The 21,153-nt window shown below is 61.7% G+C and overlaps 2 protein-coding genes across 2 annotated transcripts; both read left to right on the top strand.

Moving 5' to 3' along the window:
- The first annotated feature begins 824 nt into the window (after positions 1 to 824).
- On the top strand, positions 825 to 15,717 carry disp3 (dispatched RND transporter family member 3). The gene is made up of 21 exons (XM_088938051.1): positions 825 to 1,041; positions 5,871 to 7,115; positions 7,817 to 8,036; positions 8,200 to 8,336; positions 8,653 to 8,787; positions 9,150 to 9,310; positions 9,965 to 10,104; positions 10,611 to 10,711; positions 10,863 to 11,027; positions 11,195 to 11,356; positions 11,726 to 11,845; positions 12,052 to 12,191; positions 12,467 to 12,636; positions 12,812 to 12,942; positions 13,454 to 13,629; positions 13,762 to 13,888; positions 13,984 to 14,129; positions 14,326 to 14,485; positions 14,571 to 14,684; positions 14,917 to 15,083; positions 15,239 to 15,717. Exons 2-21 carry the CDS (start codon positions 5,879 to 5,881, stop codon positions 15,587 to 15,589), a joined length of 4,260 nt encoding a protein of 1,419 aa, XP_088794177.1. The 5' UTR covers positions 825 to 1,041; positions 5,871 to 5,878; the 3' UTR covers positions 15,590 to 15,717.
- An 883-nt stretch (positions 15,718 to 16,600) lies between these two features.
- On the top strand, positions 16,601 to 20,758 carry LOC148817703 (rho guanine nucleotide exchange factor 19). The gene is made up of 12 exons (XM_088938510.1): positions 16,601 to 16,605; positions 16,701 to 16,994; positions 17,075 to 17,115; positions 17,195 to 17,397; positions 17,714 to 17,874; positions 18,432 to 18,584; positions 18,796 to 18,925; positions 19,112 to 19,186; positions 19,282 to 19,374; positions 19,614 to 19,771; positions 20,286 to 20,447; positions 20,695 to 20,758. The coding sequence occupies exons 1-12, from the start codon at positions 16,601 to 16,603 to the stop codon at positions 20,756 to 20,758; spliced, it is 1,539 nt and encodes a 512-aa protein (XP_088794636.1).
- The last annotated feature ends 395 nt before the right edge of the window (positions 20,759 to 21,153 follow it).

Raw genomic sequence — 21,153 nt, 5'->3', positions numbered from 1 at the left:
ACACACTGACACAGTGACACACTGTTCCTCTGACACACTGACACAGTGACACACTGTTCCTCTGACACTGTTTCACAGTACACAGCCTATTTCTGTACCTGTCTGTGTGTGGACCGCCTGTTTCTGTTTGTGTGTATCGCCCTGACTCCTGACAATTAGAGATGGGGATGTTCTCAAAATGGGAACTTCTTCTAGATGCAGACGTGTTACAGATCATTGTTGAGGGTCTGCTTTCACCTCCCGTGGAGTGAAGACAGAAACAGAAGGAGAGAGAGGGGACTGCCCCGCCGATACCTGCCCCGGGACGGGCGCCCAGGAGCCGGGAGCCGGCCGTGTGGCTCTCTCTGAGCCCCGGGTGAGAGCGGACAGCTCCGGTGCTGACGTGCCGAAGAGCCGCGGCGCCATCAGCGCGCAGACCGCTGATTAAACGTGCTTCCGTCGTGTTCGCCCTCCCATCTCCTCCTCCCCCGTGCTCTCTCTCATCTTTCCGCTCTTCTCCTGCTTTTCCTCGTCTCCCCTTTATTTCTCCTTTCTCGCTCTCTGGGAGCCCCGGATCTGTCAGGGCTGGTAAGACTGTACCAACGCTACCCACTGAAGAGAGGTGGGGGGACGCCATTCTCTCCTGTCACCACAGACACCTGGTTTCTTTGGTACGACCCGTCCCACGCCATTCCTCATGCCGCACAGGCCCTGCTGGCGTCAGGGCGGGGCCCGCTGCCCCCCCCCGGCATCGGCCCCCTGCAGCCCGGGGTGGGCGCACCGGGCCGGCCTCCCCCCGCCTCCCTCCCCAGCCTGTGCGCCGGTCCGGAGCGCCGCTCGAACAAAGCGCCGCCGAGCAGCCGGCAGCCCAGACACGCGCCCGCGCACGTCCGTCGCCTCGACAAGAGCGGCGCTGCGCCGGTGCAGAAACCCGGGGTCCGGGGTCCGAGGAGCGAGGAGCGAGGGGGGGCCGCCGACTGACTGACCGACTGGCAGAGCTAGAGAGTCCGGGACCCCGCTGCCGGGCCGCTCCCGCGCACCTGAGCGCCCCGTCCTGCACAGGTAGGACACCCCGGTCTCGCTGGGGACGGGGCGTGGAGTGGGGTGTCGCGGGGCTGCGTCCCCGCGGGCTGAGTGACTCGCGCGTGAAGAGCGTGGACTAGCCGGCTGTCGGACTCAGTCCTGCGCCGCCGGTGACTTCTTGCTCTGAATTACAGCTCCGGTCTGAATTCCTCCGCCGCTGTGATTATCGGTCCCATCATCAGCTCGTCCTGTCTGTCCCTGGGGGCTGAGTGAAGGTTGGCAGGGGGACTGCTCTGTGCCGGACACAGGGTGGACAGGGCGAGGGGTCAGTGTGTCCCTCTCAGCAGCATTGCCCTGGCTCCAGTGTGCACAGACGGCAGAGGAGCAGACAGAGGCTCTCCAGGTGTGGGGCTGTGTGGGGCAGTGTGGAGCAGTGTGGAGCTGTGTGGGGCAGTGTGGGGCTGTGTGGAGCTGTGTGGGCTGTGTGGAGCTGTGTGGGGCTGTGTGGAGCTGTGTGGGGCTGTGTGGGGCAGTGTGGAGCTGTGTGGGGCAGTGTGGAGCAGTGTGGAGCTGTGTGGAGCTGTGTGGGGCTGTGTGGAGCTGTGTGGGGCTGTGTGGGGCAGTGTGGAGCAGTGTGGAGCTGTGTGGAGCTGTGTGGGGCTGTGTGGGGCTGTGTGGAGCTGTTTGGGGCAGTGTGGGGCTGTGTGGGGCTGTGTGGAGCTGTGTGGAGCTGTGTGGGACAGTGTGGGGCTGTGTGGAGCTGTGTGGGACAGTGTGGGGCTGTGTGGGGCTGTGTGGAGCTGTGTGGGACACTGTGGGGCTGTGTGGAGCTGTGTGGAGCAGTGTGGAGCTTTGTGGAGCTGTGTGGGCTGTGTGGGGCAGTGTGGGGCAGTGTGGAGCTGTGTGGGGCAGTGTGGGGCTGTGTGGGGCTGTGTGGAGCTGTGTGGGGCTGTGTGGAGCTGTGTGGGACAGTGTGGGGCTGTGTGGAGCTGTGTGGGACAGTGTGGAGCTGTGTGGGGCTGTGTGGAGCTGTGTGGAGCTGTGTGGAGCAGTGTGGAGCTGTGTGGAGCTGTGTGGAGCAGTGTGGGGCTGTGTGGGGCTGTGTGGGGCAGTGTGGGGCTGTGTGGAGCAGTGTGGGGCTGTGTGGGGCTGTGTGGGGCAGTGTGGGGCTGTGTGGGGCTGTGTGGGGCAGTGTGGGGCAGTGTGGAGCTGTGTGGGGCAGTGTGGGGCTGTGTGGGGCTGTGTGGGGCAGTGTGGAGCTGTGTGGGGCTGTGTGGGGCAGTGTGGAGCTGTGTGGGGCAGTGTGGGGCTGTGTGGGGCAGTGTGGGGCTGTGTGGGGCTGTGTGGGGCTGTGTGGGGCAGTGTGGAGCTGTGTGGGGCTGTGTGGGGCAGTGTGGGGCTGTGTGGGGCTGTGTGGGGCAGTGTGGAGCTGTGTGGGGCAGTGTGGGGCTGTGTGGGGCTGTGTGGGGCAGTGTGGAGCTGTGTGGGGCTGTGTGGGGCTGTGTGGGGCAGTGTGGAGCTGTGTGGGGCAGTGTGGGGCTGTGTGGGGCAGTGTGGAGCTGTGTGGGGCAGTGTGGAGCTGTGTGGGGCAGTGTGGAGCTGTGTGGGGCAGTGTGGGGCTGTGTGGGGCTGTGTGGAGCTGTGTGGGGCAGTGTGGGGCAGTGTGGAGCTGTGTGGGGCAGTGTGGGGCAGTGTGGAGCTGTGTGGGGCTGTGTGGGGCTGTGTGGGGCAGTGTGGAGCTGTGTGGGGCAGTGTGGGGCAGTGTGGGGCTGTGTGGGACAGTGTGGGGCTGTGTGGAGCTGTGTGGAGCTGTTTGGGGCTGTGTGGGGCTGTGTGGGGCTGTGTGGGGCAGTGTGGGGCTGTGTGGGGCTGTGTGGAGCTGTGTGGGGCAGTGTGGGGCTGTGTGGAGCTGTGTGGGGCTGTGTGGGGCAGTGTGGGGCTGTGTGGGGCAGTGTGGAGCTGTTTGGAGCTGTTTGGAGCTGTGTGGGGCAGTGTGGAGCTGTGTGGGACAGTGTGGGGCTGTGTGGAGCTGTGTGGGACAGTGTGGAGCTGTGTGGGGCTGTGTGGAGCTGTGTGGAGCTGTGTGGAGCAGTGTGGAGCTGTGTGGAGCTGTGTGGAGCAGTGTGGGGCTGTGTGGGGCTGTGTGGGGCAGTGTGGGGCTGTGTGGAGCAGTGTGGGGCTGTGTGGGGCTGTGTGGGGCAGTGTGGGGCTGTGTGGGGCTGTGTGGGGCAGTGTGGGGCAGTGTGGAGCTGTGTGGGGCAGTGTGGGGCTGTGTGGGGCTGTGTGGGGCAGTGTGGAGCTGTGTGGGGCTGTGTGGGGCAGTGTGGAGCTGTGTGGGGCAGTGTGGGGCTGTGTGGGGCAGTGTGGGGCTGTGTGGGGCTGTGTGGGGCTGTGTGGGGCAGTGTGGAGCTGTGTGGGGCTGTGTGGGGCAGTGTGGGGCTGTGTGGGGCTGTGTGGGGCAGTGTGGAGCTGTGTGGGGCAGTGTGGGGCTGTGTGGGGCTGTGTGGGGCAGTGTGGAGCTGTGTGGGGCTGTGTGGGGCTGTGTGGGGCAGTGTGGAGCTGTGTGGGGCAGTGTGGGGCTGTGTGGGGCAGTGTGGAGCTGTGTGGGGCAGTGTGGAGCTGTGTGGGGCAGTGTGGGGCTGTGTGGGGCTGTGTGGAGCTGTGTGGGGCAGTGTGGGGCAGTGTGGAGCTGTGTGGGGCAGTGTGGGGCAGTGTGGAGCTGTGTGGGGCTGTGTGGGGCTGTGTGGGGCAGTGTGGAGCTGTGTGGGGCAGTGTGGGGCAGTGTGGGGCTGTGTGGGACAGTGTGGGGCTGTGTGGAGCTGTGTGGAGCTGTTTGGGGCTGTGTGGGGCTGTGTGGGGCTGTGTGGGGCAGTGTGGGGCTGTGTGGGGCTGTGTGGAGCTGTGTGGGGCAGTGTGGGGCTGTGTGGAGCTGTGTGGGGCTGTGTGGGGCAGTGTGGGGCTGTGTGGGGCAGTGTGGAGCTGTTTGGAGCTGTTTGGAGCTGTGTGGGGCAGTGTGGGGCAGTGTGGGGCTGTGTGGAGCTGTGTGGGGCAGTGTGGGGCAGTGTGGGGCTGTGTGGGGCTGTGTGGGGCTGTGTGGGGCTGTGTGGGGCTGTTTGGAGCTGTTTGGAGCTGTGTGGGGCAGTGTGGGGCAGTGTGGGGCTGTGTGGAGCTGTGTGGGGCTGTGTGGGGCTGTGTGGGGCTGTTTGGAGCTGTGTGGGGCAGTGTGGGGCTGTGTGGGGCTGTGTGGAGCTGTGTGGGGCAGTGTGCCTCACATCACCGCTCTCCTGCCTGGGCTCAATTGAGATTAATGCTCCTTTAAAAACTGTCCACCTCGCTCTGTGAGTTTGCACAAAATTCAATTTCTGGGGCAGCAGAGGGGAGCAGAAATACATATTATATGAGGGTTCTGAGCGGAGGCTGTTTGGGGGGGTTGAGCCACCCCTGGCTGTTGTCAAGGCAACAGTGCAACCCCCCCCAGAGAGAGCTCCTCCCCTGACCCCCTGTGCAAACTGCTTGCTCAGCCCTGACTGTGTCTGTGTCCCGGCGCGGTCAGGGGACGAGGACACAGGGCTTTCTCTCGCCAGCGGCTCTCTGGGTCATCGCTAGGCCCCGATCCCACCAGGTCTGTCATTCATGAATTGAATCTGATTTGCTTAAATGACCTAAAAGGTGCCGATAAAGGTAAGTAATAAAGGATTAACTATAAAGGAGACTTCAGTTGGACGGAATTAATTCCTTTCTATAACAGGCTGTATTGAGTTATGTGTGTCTCAGTCCTACAGTACCCCAGTCTCTATAACAGGCTGTATTGAGTTATGTGTGTCTCAGGCCTACAATACCCCAGTCTCTATAACAGGCTGTATTGAGTTATGTGTGTCTCAGTCCTACAGTACCCCAGTCTCTATAACAGGCTGTATTGAGTTATGTGTGTCTCAGTTCTACAGTACCCCAGTCTCTATAACAGGCTGTATTGAGTTATGTGTGTCTCAGGCCTACAGTACCCCAGTCTCTATAACAGGCTGTATCGAGTTATGTGTGTCTCAGGCCTACAGGACCCCAGTCTCTATAACAGATACAGTTTTCTCTGTATTGTAGAAATTAAGAATGTAAGAACACTTACAGTTGAGAGGGCACCATGCAGCCCAGCTAGTCTGTTTAGTAGGTGGTAGTAGCTGGGGTATCAGCTTCAGCAGCAGGCTCCCCTCTCTGAAGCAGGGCTCAGTAGATTCTGTGCGGCATGCGCGGCATGTGCAGCGTGTGCGGCGTGTGCAGCGTGTGTGGCGCTCATGCATGTCTGATGTAGCGGTCTCAGCCCTGCGATGGAGGAGGCAGCTCCCCAGCCCTTCGGAGGGTTGCTCAGTGTTGCTGTGGATGTGAAGCGCTGCTCACCGGGGCAGCCCACGCGCTCTGCAGATAGAGTACGGCATGCCTTAATATCGAGGCGATCCTGATTGTCTGTCAAGGACACCTCGGATCTCTGGAGTGAGAGAGGGAGCTCGCCCGCACGCCAGGGTCTGCCCGCTGTTTCTCCATCTCGGGGTCAGACACGCTGACCTCTCCCTCTCCTCACGGGTGGGTTCGTCCTGGGCAGAGCGGGGGACAGCTGCCCCATCCCAGGGAGCGACGTCTGTGCATGTCTTCCCAAGGAAAGGGCCTGTTATTGGGATTGACGGCTGACCAGATGCATGTGTCAGTAGTACATCTGTGGCATCTCGAACCTGGAGCCTCTTGCGCTGATCTTGTCTCCCTTTCTCTGCTCAGCAGAACGACTTCACTTCCTGTTTTACGGCATGAGGCTTTCTGCCCTGCAGAGTCGGGCACAGCTGTAGACCTCTGTAGAGCTGACGCTCTGTCTCGCTGTGTCGCAGGGTTGGCCATGGACTCCGAAGACGACCCCTTGATGTTGCAGTCAGACTGGCCAGAGGAGGAGGAAGACGAGGAAGATGAGGGGGTGGAGGAGGAGGAGGGGGGCAGCCCCGGTACCGTGCCCGCCAGAGCAGCGGGCAGCAGCAGCTGGGTGTGGGGGGCAGTCGGCTGGGTGTACACGCGCCCGTGGGCGTGCTGTCTGGTCCTAGCCCTGGGCGTCCTGCTGCCCTGTGCTCTCTCCGCCTTCATGTTCCTGCGATGCCCTCCCCTGGACATCGACCTGTCCTACAGTGCCTTCGAAGTGCGTGGCCATGCCTCCTCCGAGCGGTTCGACGCCCTCACCCTGGCCCTCAAGGCGCAGCTGGGGTCCTGGGGGCGCAGCAGGCGCGATGTGGACGGCTATGCTTCCCAGGCCCTCAGGGACCTCCTGCTGCAGCACCTGCAGAGGCAGAGGGGAGGGGCTGCGGAGGGGGGTGGGATGTCAGGTGGAGGAGGAGCAGCTGAAGGGGGAGGAACTTCCTGTGAGATGGAGGATTCTGATAGGTGCTCAGAGACAGGGGGAGGGGCCTCTGAAGGAGGAGGATCTTCAGGAGCTTCAGGAGCCTCAGCGGGAAGAGAGGTTTTGAGTGGCAGGAGAGATGCCCCAGCAGGGAGTGGACAGCGTGTGACGGGCTTCAGTGGGGGTAGAGATAGTGTTAATTGCAGTGGGGTCAAAGGAACTCTCCCAGTGTCAGAGGGGGTGAGGAAACTGGTCCGTTTAGACAGAGCTGGACCCAGAGCCGGACCCTGCCCGGGTCAAGCAGAGGGAGGCTCCGGCTCGGAGAGGAAGGCTCTGGCCCCCGATCGCCCCGAGAGAGACAGACAGAGCGAGGAGGAGGAGGGAGATGGGGTGCGCCTCAGGGTACCCCGCGAAGCCTACCTGCACGAGGAGTTCGTCATCCCCTCGTACACGCAGAGCCACGCGCACTGGCGGATGGAGCTGGTGTTCGTGGCGCAGGGTGAAGGGGACCCCAACATCTTCACCCCGGAGCGACTGCGGACTATCCATGCCGTGGAGCGCCGCGTGATGGAGCACCCCCAGTTCCGGCAGTTCTGCTGGAAGCCCCCGGAGGTCCTGAGAGACCCCCCACTGGGGCCCTTCTCGTACTGCTCCCCGCCCAGCTCGCTGCTCTCCTACCTCTTCCCCACCGCGCGCGGGGGCAGGATCTACTACGATGGCATGGGGCCCGACCTGGCCGACATCCGGGGTGAGCGGCAGGCAGAGCTGGCCGGGGGCCCCCGGGGTCCCCCAGAGACCCCCTCGTGTCGTGTTACAGTGCTGCGCTGCGGTATGAGCATGCAGGCACAGCGGAGTGCTGGAGTTTTGGCAGGGCATGAAGCCATGGTACAAACATGGTAAAGCTGCTCAATTACCCTGCAGTAAGCCTCTTGAAGGAGGTGTTCATTTCTAATAAGGCACTACTGTCAGTATCAGTCCTGTCTCTCTGTGTCTCAGCTGTCAATGTTCAGTCCTGTCTCTCTCTCTGTGTCTCAGCTGTCAGTGCTTAGTCCTGTCTCTCTCTCTGTGTCTCAGCTGTCAGTATCAGTCCTGTCTCTCTGTGTCTCAGCTGTCAGTATCAGTCCTGTCTCTCTGTGTCTCAGCTGTCAGTGCTCAGTCCTGTCTCTCTCTCTGTGTCTCAGCTGTCAGTATCAGTCCTGTCTCTCTCTCTCTTTGTCTCAGCTGTCAGTTTTCAGTCCTGTCTCTCTCTGTGTGTCTCAGTTGCCAGTGCTCAGTCCTGTCTCTCTCTCTCTGTGTCTCAGCTGTCAGTGTTCAGTCCTGTCTCTCTCTCTGTGTCTCAGCTGCCAGTGCTCAGTCCTGTCTCTCTCTCTGTGTCTCAGCTGTCAGTATCAGTCCTGTCTCTCTCTCTGTGTCCCCGCTGTACTCACTGCTCCCCCTGTCTGTCGGCAGGAGCGCTGCGGCTGGCGATCACTCACCCGGAGTTTTACTGGTATGTGGACGAGAGTCTCACGGCGGAGACCCTGCGCAGCTCCCTCCTGCGCAGCGAGCTGCACTTCGGGGCGCCCCTGCCCTCCTTCCTCTCCCTGCAGGACCGGCCCGACGAGCAGCGCCGCCGGTTCCGCCAGTTCGTCATCACCTACGCTGACATGCTGGCCCAGCAGTCCACCAGGTCAGGGCCGGCAGGCCGGCGCGGGGGGGCGCTGCCTTGACATGTCTTTAGTTTAAGGGTTCAGGTATAGATGAGTATGGATAGGCACCCCAGCGTGTTTTTAAAGGAGCAGTAATGCTTAACCCTCCCTGTGCTTCTGTCTCTGTCTCGCTCTGTCTCTCAGTCAGGTGAAGGTGCTGTACGGAGGCACAGACCTGTTCGACTACGAGGTGAGGCGCACCTTCCACAGAGACATGCTGCTGGCGCTGGCGAGCGGGGCCTGCATCGCTGCGCTGGTCTACATCCTCACCTCCTTCTCAGGTGCCACTCCTTCGCTGAGTGGGCTGGCACAGCCCAGACCTGCCCCCTGCCCTCCCCCGGCCCTGCCCCCAGCACAGCCCAGCCCTGCCCCTTGTCACTGTGTTATCACAGGTGTATTTATACTGTATCTGCCGGGTTGTGTGGTGTGTTTATTCTGTACCTGACCAGGTGTGTGGTGTGATTATACTGTACCTGCCCAGGTGTGTGGTGTGATTATACTGTACCTGCTCAGGTGTGTGAGCAGATGTTCTGCTTGAGTGCTTGTTGAGTGGGTAGGCAGCTTGTCTGTGTTTCTGAAGCTCTCTGTCGCCCACAGTGTTCCTGTCCTTCTTCGGCCTGGCCAGTATAGGCCTGAGCTGCCTGGTTGCGCTGTTCCTGTACCACGTGGGGTTCGGGGTGCAGTACCTGGGAATCCTGAACGGAGTGGCTGCATTTGTCATCATAGGCATCGGTGAGCCCCGCCTGCGTGCCCGGCGGAACCTGCAGCAGCTGGTGGTCCTGCTCGGCCCATCTCCTGGGTCTCCAGAAGCCGTGTGCGAGTGGACCGGTCTTGGCCGAGACCCTGTGTCTAACAAGCATTTAACAACACGCAGAGTTCAGGTGGTGCCGGGGCACGAGCACTCTGTTGATACTCTCTTTCTGCATTACGGGTAATAAATCCGACATCAGCTTCATTTGGAGACTCTGCTCTAAAGTGTCGCTCATACAGGTTTGCTGTAGTAAATGAGCACCTTGCTGCGGAGGGTAAACTCTTTATTTCTCCTTGCTGTGGGCTCTGATGTCACGCTCACTGTCACTTCCTTCTGGCCGCAGGGGTGGACGACGTCTTCGTGTTCATCAACACGTTCCAGCAGGCCGGGCACCTGCGCGAGCCTGGGCAGCGCATGGTTCACACGGTGCAGACGGCCGGCAGGGCCACATTCCTCACCTCCTTCACCACGGCCGCCGCCTACGCCGCCAACACCTTCTCACAGGTACGGGCTCCAGGGGCGCGGGAGAGAGGGACACAGAGGGACAGAGGGACAGAGAGGGACAGAGAGGGAGAGAGGGAGAGAGGGACACAGGGACAGAGAGGGAGGTAGAGAGCGAGAGAGAGGGAGAGAGAGAGAGGTAGAGAGGGACAGAGAGGGACACAGAGAGGGAGAGAGGGACACAGAGGGACAGAGGGACAGAGAGGGAGGTAGAGAGCGAGAGAGAGGGAGAGAGAGAGAGGTAGAGAGGGACAGAGAGGGACAGAGAGGGACACAGAGAGGGAGAGAGGAACACAGAGGGACAGAGGGACAGAGAGGGAGGTAGAGAGCGAGAGAGAGGGAGAGAGAGAGAGGTAGAGAGGGACAGAGAGGGACAGAGAGGGAGAGAGGGACACAGAGGGACAGAGAGGCAGAGAGGGAGGTAGAGAGCGAGAGAGAGGGAGAGAGAGAGAGGTAGAGAGGGACAGAGAGGGATACAGAGAGGGAGAGGGGAAGAGGGGAAGAGGGAGAGAGAGGAGAAGGGAGAACTGGAGAATTGGGGTGCAGATTTCCGATGACACACTGGTGTTTCTGCGGGGGTGGGGTGCTGTTTGTCCACATGTGGTGTGTTGAAAAGCGATACCGGTCAGCTGTGTCCGTCTCCTCCTCCCGGATCAGATCCCGGCGGTCCACGACTTCGGGCTCTTCATGGCGCTGATCGTGAGCTGCTGCTGGCTGTGGGTCCTGCTCATGCTGCCGGCCGCGCTGTGCCTGTGGAGTCGGTGGCTGTCGCCCCGGGAGACGGCCTGTCTGCGCCGGTACGAGCGCCGCCCCCCACGCCCCTCTTCCAGTCTCTGCACTGCTCCCAGAGAGCCACAGGGTGCTCTTGTAATTCTTCTGAACTGGCCTAATTGAATTAATTCATTTGCGTATTTGCTAAACACCTTGTGCTGTTTTGTAATTCATGTAATTCTAATTTAGCGCACTTCCTGCGGATTAACACAGCACGCAGGCTCCACTGCTGCAGCCCTCTTACTCTTGCTGCTCAGTACAACTGCAGCAGGTGAGACAGCTCCCTCTGGTGGAGAAACATGACTGTGCATCTCTCCCCCACAGTGCATAGCGTCTCTTTATTAAAGCAGAAGGGATTCAAATCTTTAACTCAATGAAATTCAGCAATTTATTCATCAAAAGCAATTAAAATTCAATTTGTAACTGTTAAGTAACTTTTTATGATGATTTACAATGTTAATACTAGTAACTTGTATAATTCCTCACCCCTGTCGCGTTCTCTCTCCCCTCTCTCCCCTCTCCTGTCTCCCAGCTGTCAATCTCAGCATGAGACCAGGCTCCCTGGGCCTGGCAATGCTACCCTCTCCTACCTGGATGATGACATCCCTCTGCTGTCTGTGGAGGCAGAGCCAGGTGAGCCTGGAGTTCTGTGGAGGGGGGGCCAGGCTACCTGGAGGCGGGGTCAGATGGGCTGGAGGGTGGGGCCTCTGCACCTCGCTCTCTGTAACCCTCCTTGTCTCTGTTTCTCTCTTTTTATTTCCAATCTCTCTCCCTTCTCCCCCAGGCCCCTGGGAGCCCGACACCGATGCCCCTCTCCTCACCCTGGCTGCGGAGACTGACGCACCTTCCTCAGGCCCAACGGGAATGGGTCTGGTGAGCTCCCGACTGCAGGAGGTGCTGAGGAGCTGGGTGGCACAGCCCGCTGTGGAATGGCGACATGTCATTGTGGGTGAGAGAGAGATCCTGACTGGCTGGGGGCTGCGCCCAGAGCTTGGGAGATGGCTTCCAGATCCACTCCTCAATCACGCACTCACCTCTGCTCTTTCTCCCTCTCCATCCCGGTCTTTCCACAATGACCTCTGTCGCAGCTGACCTGTACACGCCTGTTTCTCTCAGGGCTGTACGTGGTGGTGCTCCTGGTCTCGGCCGGGTTCTGCTCCCTGCTGCGTCCTGCCAGCCGCGCTCCTCTGCTCTTCAGCCCCGACACCAACATCCAGGCGCTTCTGGACCTGCGCAGCAACCTGAGTGCGGAGGGCCTGTCCTGCCACATGTGCTCAGGTGAGCTGGGGCAGGGCGGGGTGGGGCTGGACAGGCGGCAGGGGGTGGGGCGGGGCAGGGGTGGGGCTGGACAGGCAGGCAGGGGGAGGGGCTAGCTGGGAAAGGGCGGGGTAGCCTTTCAAAGAGGCTCAGAGGTTCAAAGAGGTATAGAGACCATCCTTTAACCTCAGCAATGTGGACCTTGCATAAAGTAACTGAAGTGCCACAAAGTATAAGTTTTATGAACCAAGATATTTTGTTTTTACTTGTTACACGACACACAAAGCATTATCTTTCTTTCTGTCCAGAAGCCTGTGCTGCAGAGCTGCCTGTATTGTCGTGTGAAGATGTGACTGGACTTTCTGACCTTTGACCTTTCTCCCCTGGCAGGTCTGTTCCTGGAAAAGCCCCACTCCCTACCTCGCAGTGCCCGCCCCTGTGCTGGGAATTCTGGGAGGCACAGCCAGAGCCAGTGCCAGGCCACCGCGGGCTCTCAGACGTTCAAGCCAGGTCCACCAGGCACGACTGACGTCGCCACAGGTCAGAGCTGCTCCGTGGTCCTCTGCTGGAGATCAGGGAACATTGTAGAAATGTATTTCCTTCATTGTAACTGTTCTATTTTTACATGCAGTAGAGCTGTTTGAGACAACACTCAGTGACCAAAATATTAGGGATCTCTGATCGCCTGTGCGCCTGAGCAGCCGTCTCACCCCCAGCAGGTCTCCTGCTCACCGTCTACGTGTCGAAGCTGCAGGCCGGCGCCGGGCCGCCCCTCTACCGCTTCTCCCTGAACGCCAGCGTGCCGTTGCCTTGGAAACCGCTGACCCCTGGGAACGGGGAGGTGCCGTCCTTTCAGGTGCGCGTCTGGCCGCAGGGCCGCACACGCGTGAGCCCCTGCTGGGGTCACAGCCTCCGGAGCAGCACGCGAATCACGATGCGATAGTGACGTCCATGACGTGCTGAAACAAAACCCCGAGTGAAGCATCAGAGCAGAAGGTCTATTCGTTGAGCCTGTGCAGAGCCCTGTCACAGAATCGTTAGGATTTGCTAAACAGCGTCATTGTCCAGATGACTATTGTGCATCTCCCGGTCAGCCTGGGCAGAGTGACAGGGAGCCTCTTGCTCTTGCAGGCGTTCGGCGGTCCGCACAGGAACTTCACCACGCGGCTGACCGTGTGTGTGGCCGCCGCCGGACAGCCGCGCCCCGCCGGCATGATCACCTCCCGCTCCTGCGACCCCAGCAGGGGCTGGAGGTCGGAGTTCAGCTTCTTTGTGGCGTCGGCTGAGCAGCAGCACAGCAGGTGAGCGAGAGAGAGGTAGAGAGAGGAGGAGTGTGCAGGCTTGCAGGGGGAGGAAGCCAAGCTCTCTACCTGCTCTTTATTCTCGGAGCGGGGGAGCGGGGGGGTGGGCTGGGCCTTGCCCATGGCCTGGCCTGGCCTGGCCGGGGTGCTGACCAGCCTGCTCCTCGACCCACAGGAAGCTGTACTTCGCACAGCTGCGACGCAGCCCCTTCCACAGCCGAGTGTGTGCGGCGCCCCCTGGCTGCGTGCTGAGCTCGGGGCCGGACGGACCCACCAAAGGATCCTTCTACACGCCGGTCGGCAGAGGTGGGTGTGGCCGGAGCGCTCCTGACCAGAGCCGCCCTGCAGCAGAACCCTTTCCTCCCCCTCTTGCTGGACGCAAGGGTACTTTTTACTGTGCAAACCCAGCGTTCCTGCAGGGAGCCCGACTGGGGCAGTGTGTCCCTCTGTTTTGCTCACAGGTAAAGTGACAGCAGTGGTGGAAAAGGGAACTAAATGATTTTTTAAATAATGTACGTTTTAAAATTACCTGGAATTTATCTGGAATTAGAAGAAAATGGAGCACATACTGCACGAAAGCGTGGGGCTCCATCTACAGCCTGTGGACAGGGTGACCTCATCAAGCCAGCAGTGCGTTCAGTGAAGTAACGTGAAGGAGGGCTGGACTGGTCCTGCAAACTGCGCGGCCCGGGCTGGAGTCGCAGGGCAGGACGCTTGTCTGAGCTGCTCTGAGCTGAGCGGTCGCCTCAGCCAGTGACGCTCCAGCTGGCGAGTTTCCTGCTGTCTTCACACTGTCCTCTTGCACCTCTGCTTCCAGACCAGCAGGGGGCAGTCAGCTCAGCCACCTCCGGCTTCAACCCCTGTGAGAACGGAGCGTGTGGCAAACCTGCAGCGCGCCCCCTGGTGGACACTGGGGCCATGGTGTTCGTGGTGTTCGGGATCCTGGGAGTGAACCGCACACGCCACACCGATAACCACGTCATTGGGGACATGGTAGGTACTGGCACAGGCTTGGGTCTCAGGGGAGGACCTGGAGTGTGGTGGGACTGGTGTTGTCACATGCATGCGGGACTCTGGACAGCCCGTGTTGTCACTGTCACTGTGTCTCTCCCCTCCTCCTGACAGGGCAGCGTGGTCTATGACCCAACCTTTGACCTCTTCAGGGAGATCGGACACCTGTGCAGGCTGTGCAAGACCATCGGCAGTAACTCCCACCTGGTGAAGCCTGGCGGAGCGCAGTGCCTGCCCTCAGGTACCGGCCCCTGGGCGCACCGATGCCCTCCAGCGCTCTCGCCCAGTGAGGCGTCGATGCACAGTGTCTGTTAACGCCCCTCCCCTCTCTCTCAGGCAGCGGCCTGTCCTCCCTCCTGCCCCTACTGCACCCCGAGTGCCAGTCTCTCCCGCAGCCCAGCCTGCTGCCCGGCCAGCTCTCCCACGGTGCCCTGGGGCTGCAGGACGGCGCTGTGCGCTGGGTGTCCATGGCCTTCGAGTCTGTGAGTTTCTCCAGCTCTTGATGGAGTTTTTGTTCAGATTTAGCTGGGTTTCCATTTGGAGCCCAAGCATGTTGAGACAAGCCCAGCCTTCATTCTGAAAATGTTTGAATTGATCATTTTGATCACCCGCTGTCATCGTTGGGGAACCCCCCTGTGCTCTGATCGTCCAAGTCTCATCTTCTCTCTGTCTCCTCAGACCACCTACAAGGGGAAGTCCTCCTTCCAGACCCTGTCCGACTTCCTCCAGTGGGAGTCCTTCCTGCAGGAGCAGCTGTCCGCACTCCCACAGTCCTCTGCTCTGCGCCGCGGGTTCCAGACCTGCGAGCACTGGAAGCAGATCTTCATGGAGATCCTGGGCAAGTTGTCTTCTCTCTGTCCTTGTTACACTCTCTGCTTCACAGAGGTCTTGAGTTGAATCTGTTGACACCTTCGTCTGAACAGGTGTGCAGAGCGCCCTCTACAGCCTGCTGCTGTCCCTGGCGATCTGCATTGCGGCCGTGTCGGTCTTCACCGCCCACCTGCGGCTGCTGCTGCCCGTGCTGCTGACCATCCTGGGTGAGAACGCACCTGAGCCCGGCGGCGCCTTCAACGCGCTTGAGCAAACGGCTTTTCCTCTTCTGCACATGAAAATGCTCTTAGACTCTCTCTCACTACAGCGTCTCCCTCTCTCTTGCTACAGCGTCTCCCTCTCGCTAGTGTCTCCCTCTCTCCTGCCCTCTTGCTACAGCGTCTCCCTCTCTCCTGCCCTCTTGCTACAGCGTCTCCCTCTCTCTCGCCTTTCCCGCAGGCGTGGTGTGCCTGGTGGTGGCGGCGATGTACTGGGCAGGCTGGGAGATGGGGGCGGTGGAGGCCATCTCTCTGTCCATCCTGGTGGGCTCCTCTGTGGATTACTGCCTGCACCTGGTGGAGGGCTTCCTGCTGGCCGGGGAGAGTGTCCCCCCCAGTCCCAGCCAGGTAGGGCCACGCTGGGGTCCGGCGGCAGGTCCCCCAAGTTTTAATTCATGATGCAGCGCTGCTGCTGCGTAGCTCCAGCGTGTGAAGCTGCGGATTGGAGCGAGGCCGCGGGCAGCGCTGGCTGCCCAGGGGCTGACGTCTGTGTCTGTCGGCAGGACCCCGGCGCCCTGCGGCGGAGGAGGACCCTGGCCGCGATCGATCACGTCGGCGTGGCGATCATCTCCAGCGCCGTCACCACGGTGATCGCCACGGTGCCCCTGTTCTTCTGCGTCATCGCCCCCTTCGCCAAGTTCGGCAAGATCGTGGCGCTGAACACCGCGGTGTCCGTGGCGTTCACCCTGAGCGTGGGCGCCGCCCTGCTGGCCACCATGGGCCCCGCGCGCTTCTCGCGCCCCCCTGCGGCTGTGCTGCAGGCTGGCCTGGCCGTGCTGGGCCTGGGGGCCGCAGGCGTGGTCCTGCGCTGGGCGCTGGGGTATCTGGGAGTGCCTGCGGCCTGGAGCTCCTAGCCTGTTCCACCTCATGCAGCTGCACCTTTCCTGCCCGAGCCGCTGCTGGAGTTGCAGAAGCCAGGCCCGGAGGTTTTTAGGAGAGATCAGGGATCCTTTTTTAACATTGAAAATAAAAAAGAATTGAAATCAAACTGGAAGTCCTCTGGTTTGTCCCGAGTCCCGTGTGCTGTGTTTCTGGGGTGTGGGGAAGGGGCCCGGAGGGGTTGTGGGGGTGCAGTTCCCCGGGGGCGACCGGCGGCCGAGCCGGGTGGTCCGCAGGGAGGAGGAGACAGACCCAGCCCTCACTCCGGGTTCAGCCCTGCCTGCGGGGGGCAGCCTGACAGCCCTGGGGCTCCCCCTGCAGGCGGGAGACACACCTGCCTGGACTCCTGCTACTGCACCTGTTCTGGAGCTGGAGAGCTGCTGACCCTTCAGGGCCTGTCCTGTCCAGCCCAGCCCAGTCCAGCCCAGTCCCTGCCCCGGTTCTGACAGCTGACAAACTCTGTGCTCCACAGCTCCAGCCCTGCAGGGTCTAAAGGTGTCCTCAATGAGGGGAATTACTTAATTGATCCACTTCAATTAAGTGCTTCAATTAAGCAATTGTGTGCTGGGCTGGGCTGCAGTCCCTGACCCAGCAGCACAGGGAGGAACAAGCAGACTCGAGGAACAGGGAAGCGGAGATCTTTAGGAAGAAGCAAGGGCGGGAGGGGCGAGCCCACGAGTCGGAACACGGTCTCGAGAGACAACGCGTGGCGGCGATTTTTCTCCGATCCTGGTCGCGCGAGAGTTCGTTGGACCACGTGAGCTCAAGTTTTCTTCTGCCCGGTCGAGCGCGGGAGGCGTCGTGGCTGCAGATCCGCCGGCCCCGGTTTGGTGAGTCCGCGCGGCTTCACGACTGTCGTCTCGCTCGGGTGGGAGAGCAGGCCACGCGGGAGGGTGCTGTTATCTCGTGCTTGGTTTTGCGAGTTTTACTGCGCCGCTCTATACTGGGCTGACGGGACACCGGGCTCGGTTCGGTACCGTGTCAGCATGTTGTGCGGGGTTCCTGGTCAGCGTGTGCCGGGGAGGAGCGGCGGAGGCCGGGGTGAGCTTGTACCGAGCCCGACCGCCTGTTTGTTCCGCTCCCCAGAACCGCCATGGACCTGTTCTGCGAGCTGCGCCGCTCCCCCGGCTCGCCGCGGCGCCAGGGGGCGATCCGGCGCCACGCCTCCTGCCCCGGGGGCGAAGAGACGGCTGAGGGGCAGGGGGCGGTCCTGCAGCGGGGGAAGTCGCGCTCCCTGGGTGGGCAGGACGAGCCGGGTCCGAGCGCAGGCCAGCAGGCGGGTGAGGCGGGTGACCCGCCCTGCTGGGAGCCGGCCGGCGGGATCGTCGCGGCCCTGAGGGCGGTGGCTGCGGACCCGAGCTGGACCCCGCGGGGCGCAGGGTGAGAGAGGGGTCCCGGCAGGGGTGTGGGAGCGTGTGTGAGCGAGCGGGCGCCCCACTGACCTGCTCTGTCTCTGGCAGGGCGCAGGACGCGCGGAAGGAGTCGCGGTACATCCACGCGTGTGAGTGGCGCCGGGGGCGGGGCGGGGCGGGGGGCCGGTGTGCCGGAGTGGGAGTGACCGGGGCGCCCCTCTCCCCCAGTGCCCCTGTACCAGGACTACTGGCTGCAGTGCGTGAAGGAGGAGCTGCGCGGGACCGGCGGCGGACTGGCCCGGCTGCTCTCCCCCCCGGCCCGCCCGCGCTCGCTCCGGGAGCGCCCCTGCTCCCTCTGGCAGGAGCTGCCCTGGGTTCGGGACAGCGGCCTGCTGGGCTCGCTCTCGCCCGCGCAGAGGCGGCAGCAGGAGGTGAGCTGACCGGGCTCGTCCGGCGGGGGACGGGCAGGGGTTACGGGCTAGCGCCTCCATCCTGGCGCCCTGCGGCTGGCTCTGGGCGCACAGACGCGTGTGGGTGTCTGCACAGTTGCTCCGGTACGGTTAGCATGAGGGAGTGGTGTGCCCCGCCAGTGCTCGAGGTGTCTGTGTGCACGTTTCAGGCCCCTGTGCCAGTGGGGGGGTCTCTCTGTGGTTCAGGCCCCGGTGTCAGTGGGGGGGTCTCTCTGTGGTTCAGGCCCCTGTGCCAGTGGGGGGGTCTCTCTGAGTCAGTGGGGGTCTCTGTGGTCAGGCCATGTTCGAGGTGATCGCCTCGGAAGCCTCTTACCAGAAGAGCCTGACCGTAGCGGTTGATCACTTCATGAAGTCGCCGGCGCTGCGCCAGACCCTGAGCTCCCTGGAGCACCACAGCCTCTTCTCCAACCTGCCCCAGGTCCGGGAGGTCAGCCACAGGTACGCCTGCCCTGGACACCGCCTGACCGCCTGTCCAAGCCCCTGTGCTCACGCCTCTGTCCCTCTGTCCCTGTGCTCACGCCTCTGTCCCTCTGCCTGACTGCCTGTCCTTGTCCCTGTGCTCACGCCTCTGTCCCTCTGCCTGACCGCCGGCCTCTGTCCCTGTGCTCACGCCTCTGTCCCTGTGCTCACTCCTCTGTCCCTCTGCCTGACTGCCTGTCCTTGTCCCTGTGCTCACGCCTCTGTCCCTCTGTCCCTGTGCTCACGCCTCTGTCCCTCTGCCTGACTGCCTGTCCTTGTCCCTGTGCTCACGCCTCTGTCCCTCTGTCCCTGTGCTCACTCCTCTGTCCCTCTGCCTGACTGCCTGTCCTTGTCCCTGTGCTCACGCCTCTGTCCCTGTGCTCACTCCTCTGTCCCTCTGCCTGACTGCCTGTCCTTGTCCCTGTGTTCACGCCTCTGTCCCTGTGCTCACTCCTCTGTCCCTCTGCCTGACTGCCTGTCCTTGTCCCTGTGCTCACGCCTCTGTCCCTCTGCCTGACCGCCGGCCGGGGCTGCAGCCTGCTGCTGGACCTCGAGTCCAGGCTGGAGGAGAGCGTGCTGATCTCCGACCTCAGTGACGTCGTGCTGCGGCACCGCGACGCCCTGAGCCGCGTCTACATTCCCTACGTCACCAACCAGATGTACCAGGAGGCCCTGTGCCAGCGGCTGTGGTGAGCTCCCGGCGCTGGACCAGAGCAGGTCAGGCCCGGCCTCCTCCGTCAGGGGAGGAGCACCTGGGCTTCAGCCCTGAGTGTCTTATTGAACTGATCGCTGGAGGACTGAGGCTGGCCAGGCCCCGCTCCAGCGGGGTCGTGGGGGAGGGGGTCTTGGGGAGACCCTGGGGACGCGCTGACCGGCGCCCCGCGGGCTGTCCTGTGGCAGGCAGGAGAACGGGCGGTTCGTGGCGGCACTGCGGAAGCTGGAGGAGGACCCGGTGTGCCAGAGGCAGAGCCTGAAGTCCTTCCTGGTGCTGCCCTTCCAGAGGATCACCCGGCTGCGCATCCTGCTGGAGGTGGGTCAGCCGGTCAGCGCAGGCTCGGAGCGAACCCGAACCTGGTATCCTACTGTAAGATCTGCAGAGGCGCAGCGCACATCTGACCCTTCACCACGCCCCTGGAGGGCGGAGAGGGGGTATTTCTGCTCTGCATGTATAGGAACATGAATCTGGATGAACAAGCTGGCGCCTGCTGTCTTCCAGAACATCCTGAAGCTGAGCCCCCCCGGGTCCGAGATCGGCCCGTCGCTGCAGGAGGCCATCGCGGCTGTGCACCAGGTGGGGGGGGGTAGATGCCCCCGTGGGGCCTGCTGGTGACGGCCGAGAGGCGCCCCTACAGCCCCCCGTCCTGACGCGCCCTCGTGTGCCTGCAGATCGCGGCACGCTGCGAGGACGGCGTGCTCCGCATGAAGCGGACCGAGGAGCTGGTGCGGCTGGAGGCGCGCGTGGACTTCGGCAGGGTGAAGGTACGGATGTAACGGAATTGGCCTGTTTTTCCTTTGGGATTGTGTCCCCGTGTCCCTGACGAGGCACGACTGTCGGCTCCGTCCAGCTCCTGGCTGGAGGGGTTCCCTGCTGCCCCTGCGTCTTCGAGAGCTTGAAGGAGCTGAAACACCGATCGCCCCTCGTGCGCCATTTCGAGTGTGAGCTCGGAGCCCGTTGGGGAAGTATCGCGCGGGCTCGCTTTCTGCCCTGTGTCCCGCAGGCTGTCCCGCTGATCACCAGGGGGCGCTGGCTGGTGCGGGAGGGGGAGCTGCAGGAGGTGACCGTGCAGGAGTGTCCCGGGACGGCCAGGAGGAGGATCACGCGGAGAGCCGTCTACCTGCACCTCTTCAACGACCTGCTGCTGCTGTCGCACAGGGAGTACGCCTGGCCGAGACCTGACCTCTGACCTCTGACCTGTGCTCTTAAAGAGTGATGAGCCGCATTGTAACACGTGTTAAAAGCCTGTAGCATGTCTGTGACGTGTGGGATGCTCACAGTGCCGTTGGCCCCAGCTTGACGATGGGTCTGGGTTTTGGAGTAGTGGGGATGCTCAGCCTGGGTGGTCCCGACGGGACACTGCCCTCGCTTGCAATAGCGAGCCGAATCCTGGGGTCACTTGTGATTTGTATTGTGAGATCTTGTTAGACCCAGAAAACAACGCCTCGTAAGTACCTGGGGTGTCATTTGGGGGGATATAAGTGGAGGGGGCCCCCAAAAGGCATAGTGTTCCAGAATATCGCATCATCCCGTCTGGCACTTAGTGAAGGAGGAATGTGGTTTGGAATGTGAAGTGGCACACCCCCGACCCCCCGTCCCCCAATATTTTTGGATTTACGAGGCGAAGACGGGCCGTGGCAGCTGTGAACCGGTGTGTCTCTCTGGCCCGCTGCAGGGAGGGGCGGTTCCGTGTCCTGGACTACACACACCCCTGTCGGGTAAGGGCGGAGAGCCTGCAGGTGGCGCCGCTGGGACTGCCTGGTGAGGCCTTCCTGCTGCACATCGCCCGGAGCCACACGGGCGCCCCCACCGCCCTCATCCTGCAGCCCCCGAGCAGGTGGGCACTGACTGCATGCCGTCCGAGCCGCGCACACCCAGCATCTCCTCGGGCGTGTTCAGACAGGCGCCCTTAGTTCAGGACCTTAAAGTATCAAAATCTGCTTTCACACACTGTGCCTTTCAAGCTGAAGCACGTTTATCCACAGTCTGAGGCTCCAGGAGGTCTCGGTTCTCTCAATGCGGAGAATGTTGTGTAAATGACCTTGGAATATCGAGGTGTCCTGATTTAATCTGCCTGTCTGCAGTGCTGACAAGGAGCAGTGGATCACAGCCGTTTCCCTGCTGAAGGACCTGGATGCAGAGGCCTGAGGTAGGGCAGCTAGGACTGAAAACCGGAGCACAAAGAGTGGGGGAGGTCTAAGGTTGTTGAAGTGGATTCTCTGGAGCTGATGGGCTGCTGTTTCTTCAGCTGAGCCAGGGTGTGGGTTGAGACATCACGGACTCTGGGGATGGAAATTGGGCACCCCTGGACTGGGGAATTGAACACCAGGAGTGCAGATACTCCAGCTACACTGGAATCCACTCAGTTCATCCAGATCGTTTCATGGTGGCCAGTTCTTCCCAGGGTCTCATCCAGCTGTTGTTTGAAAGAGGTCGGGGTTTAACAACATGACTGGGTAGTGTGTTCCAGACACCCCACCCTTTGTGTAGAGAAGTGCCTTTTGTTGTTGGTGTTCCCCATAGTTTCTGCTTGTCCTCTTGTA

Source organism: Atractosteus spatula, chromosome 20 (genome assembly GCF_055471065.1).
Source record: "Atractosteus spatula isolate fAtrSpa1 chromosome 20, fAtrSpa1.hap1, whole genome shotgun sequence".
Taxonomy (NCBI): Eukaryota; Metazoa; Chordata; class Actinopteri; order Semionotiformes; family Lepisosteidae; genus Atractosteus; species Atractosteus spatula.
The sequence above is the reverse complement of the archived record's forward strand: the minus strand, read 5'-3'. Positions and strand labels throughout refer to the sequence as shown.

Excerpts from the sequence above, each read along its gene's own strand:
- LOC148817703 (XM_088938510.1), top strand. Across the intron at positions 16,995-17,074 it reads TGGACCCCGCGGGGCGCAGG|GGCGCAGGACGCGCGGAAGG; the intron begins GTGAGAGAGGGG and ends TGTCTCTGGCAG. Across the intron at positions 18,926-19,111 it reads GGCTGCGCATCCTGCTGGAG|AACATCCTGAAGCTGAGCCC; the intron begins GTGGGTCAGCCG and ends GCTGTCTTCCAG.
- disp3 (XM_088938051.1), top strand. The coding sequence starts at position 5,879 with ATGGACTCCGAAGACGACCCCTTGATGTTGCAGTCAGACTGGCCAGAG. Across the intron at positions 11,846-12,051 it reads CTCTCAGACGTTCAAGCCAG|CAGGTCTCCTGCTCACCGTC; the intron begins GTCCACCAGGCA and ends TCTCACCCCCAG. Across the intron at positions 13,889-13,983 it reads AGCGCAGTGCCTGCCCTCAG|GCAGCGGCCTGTCCTCCCTC; the intron begins GTACCGGCCCCT and ends CCTCTCTCTCAG.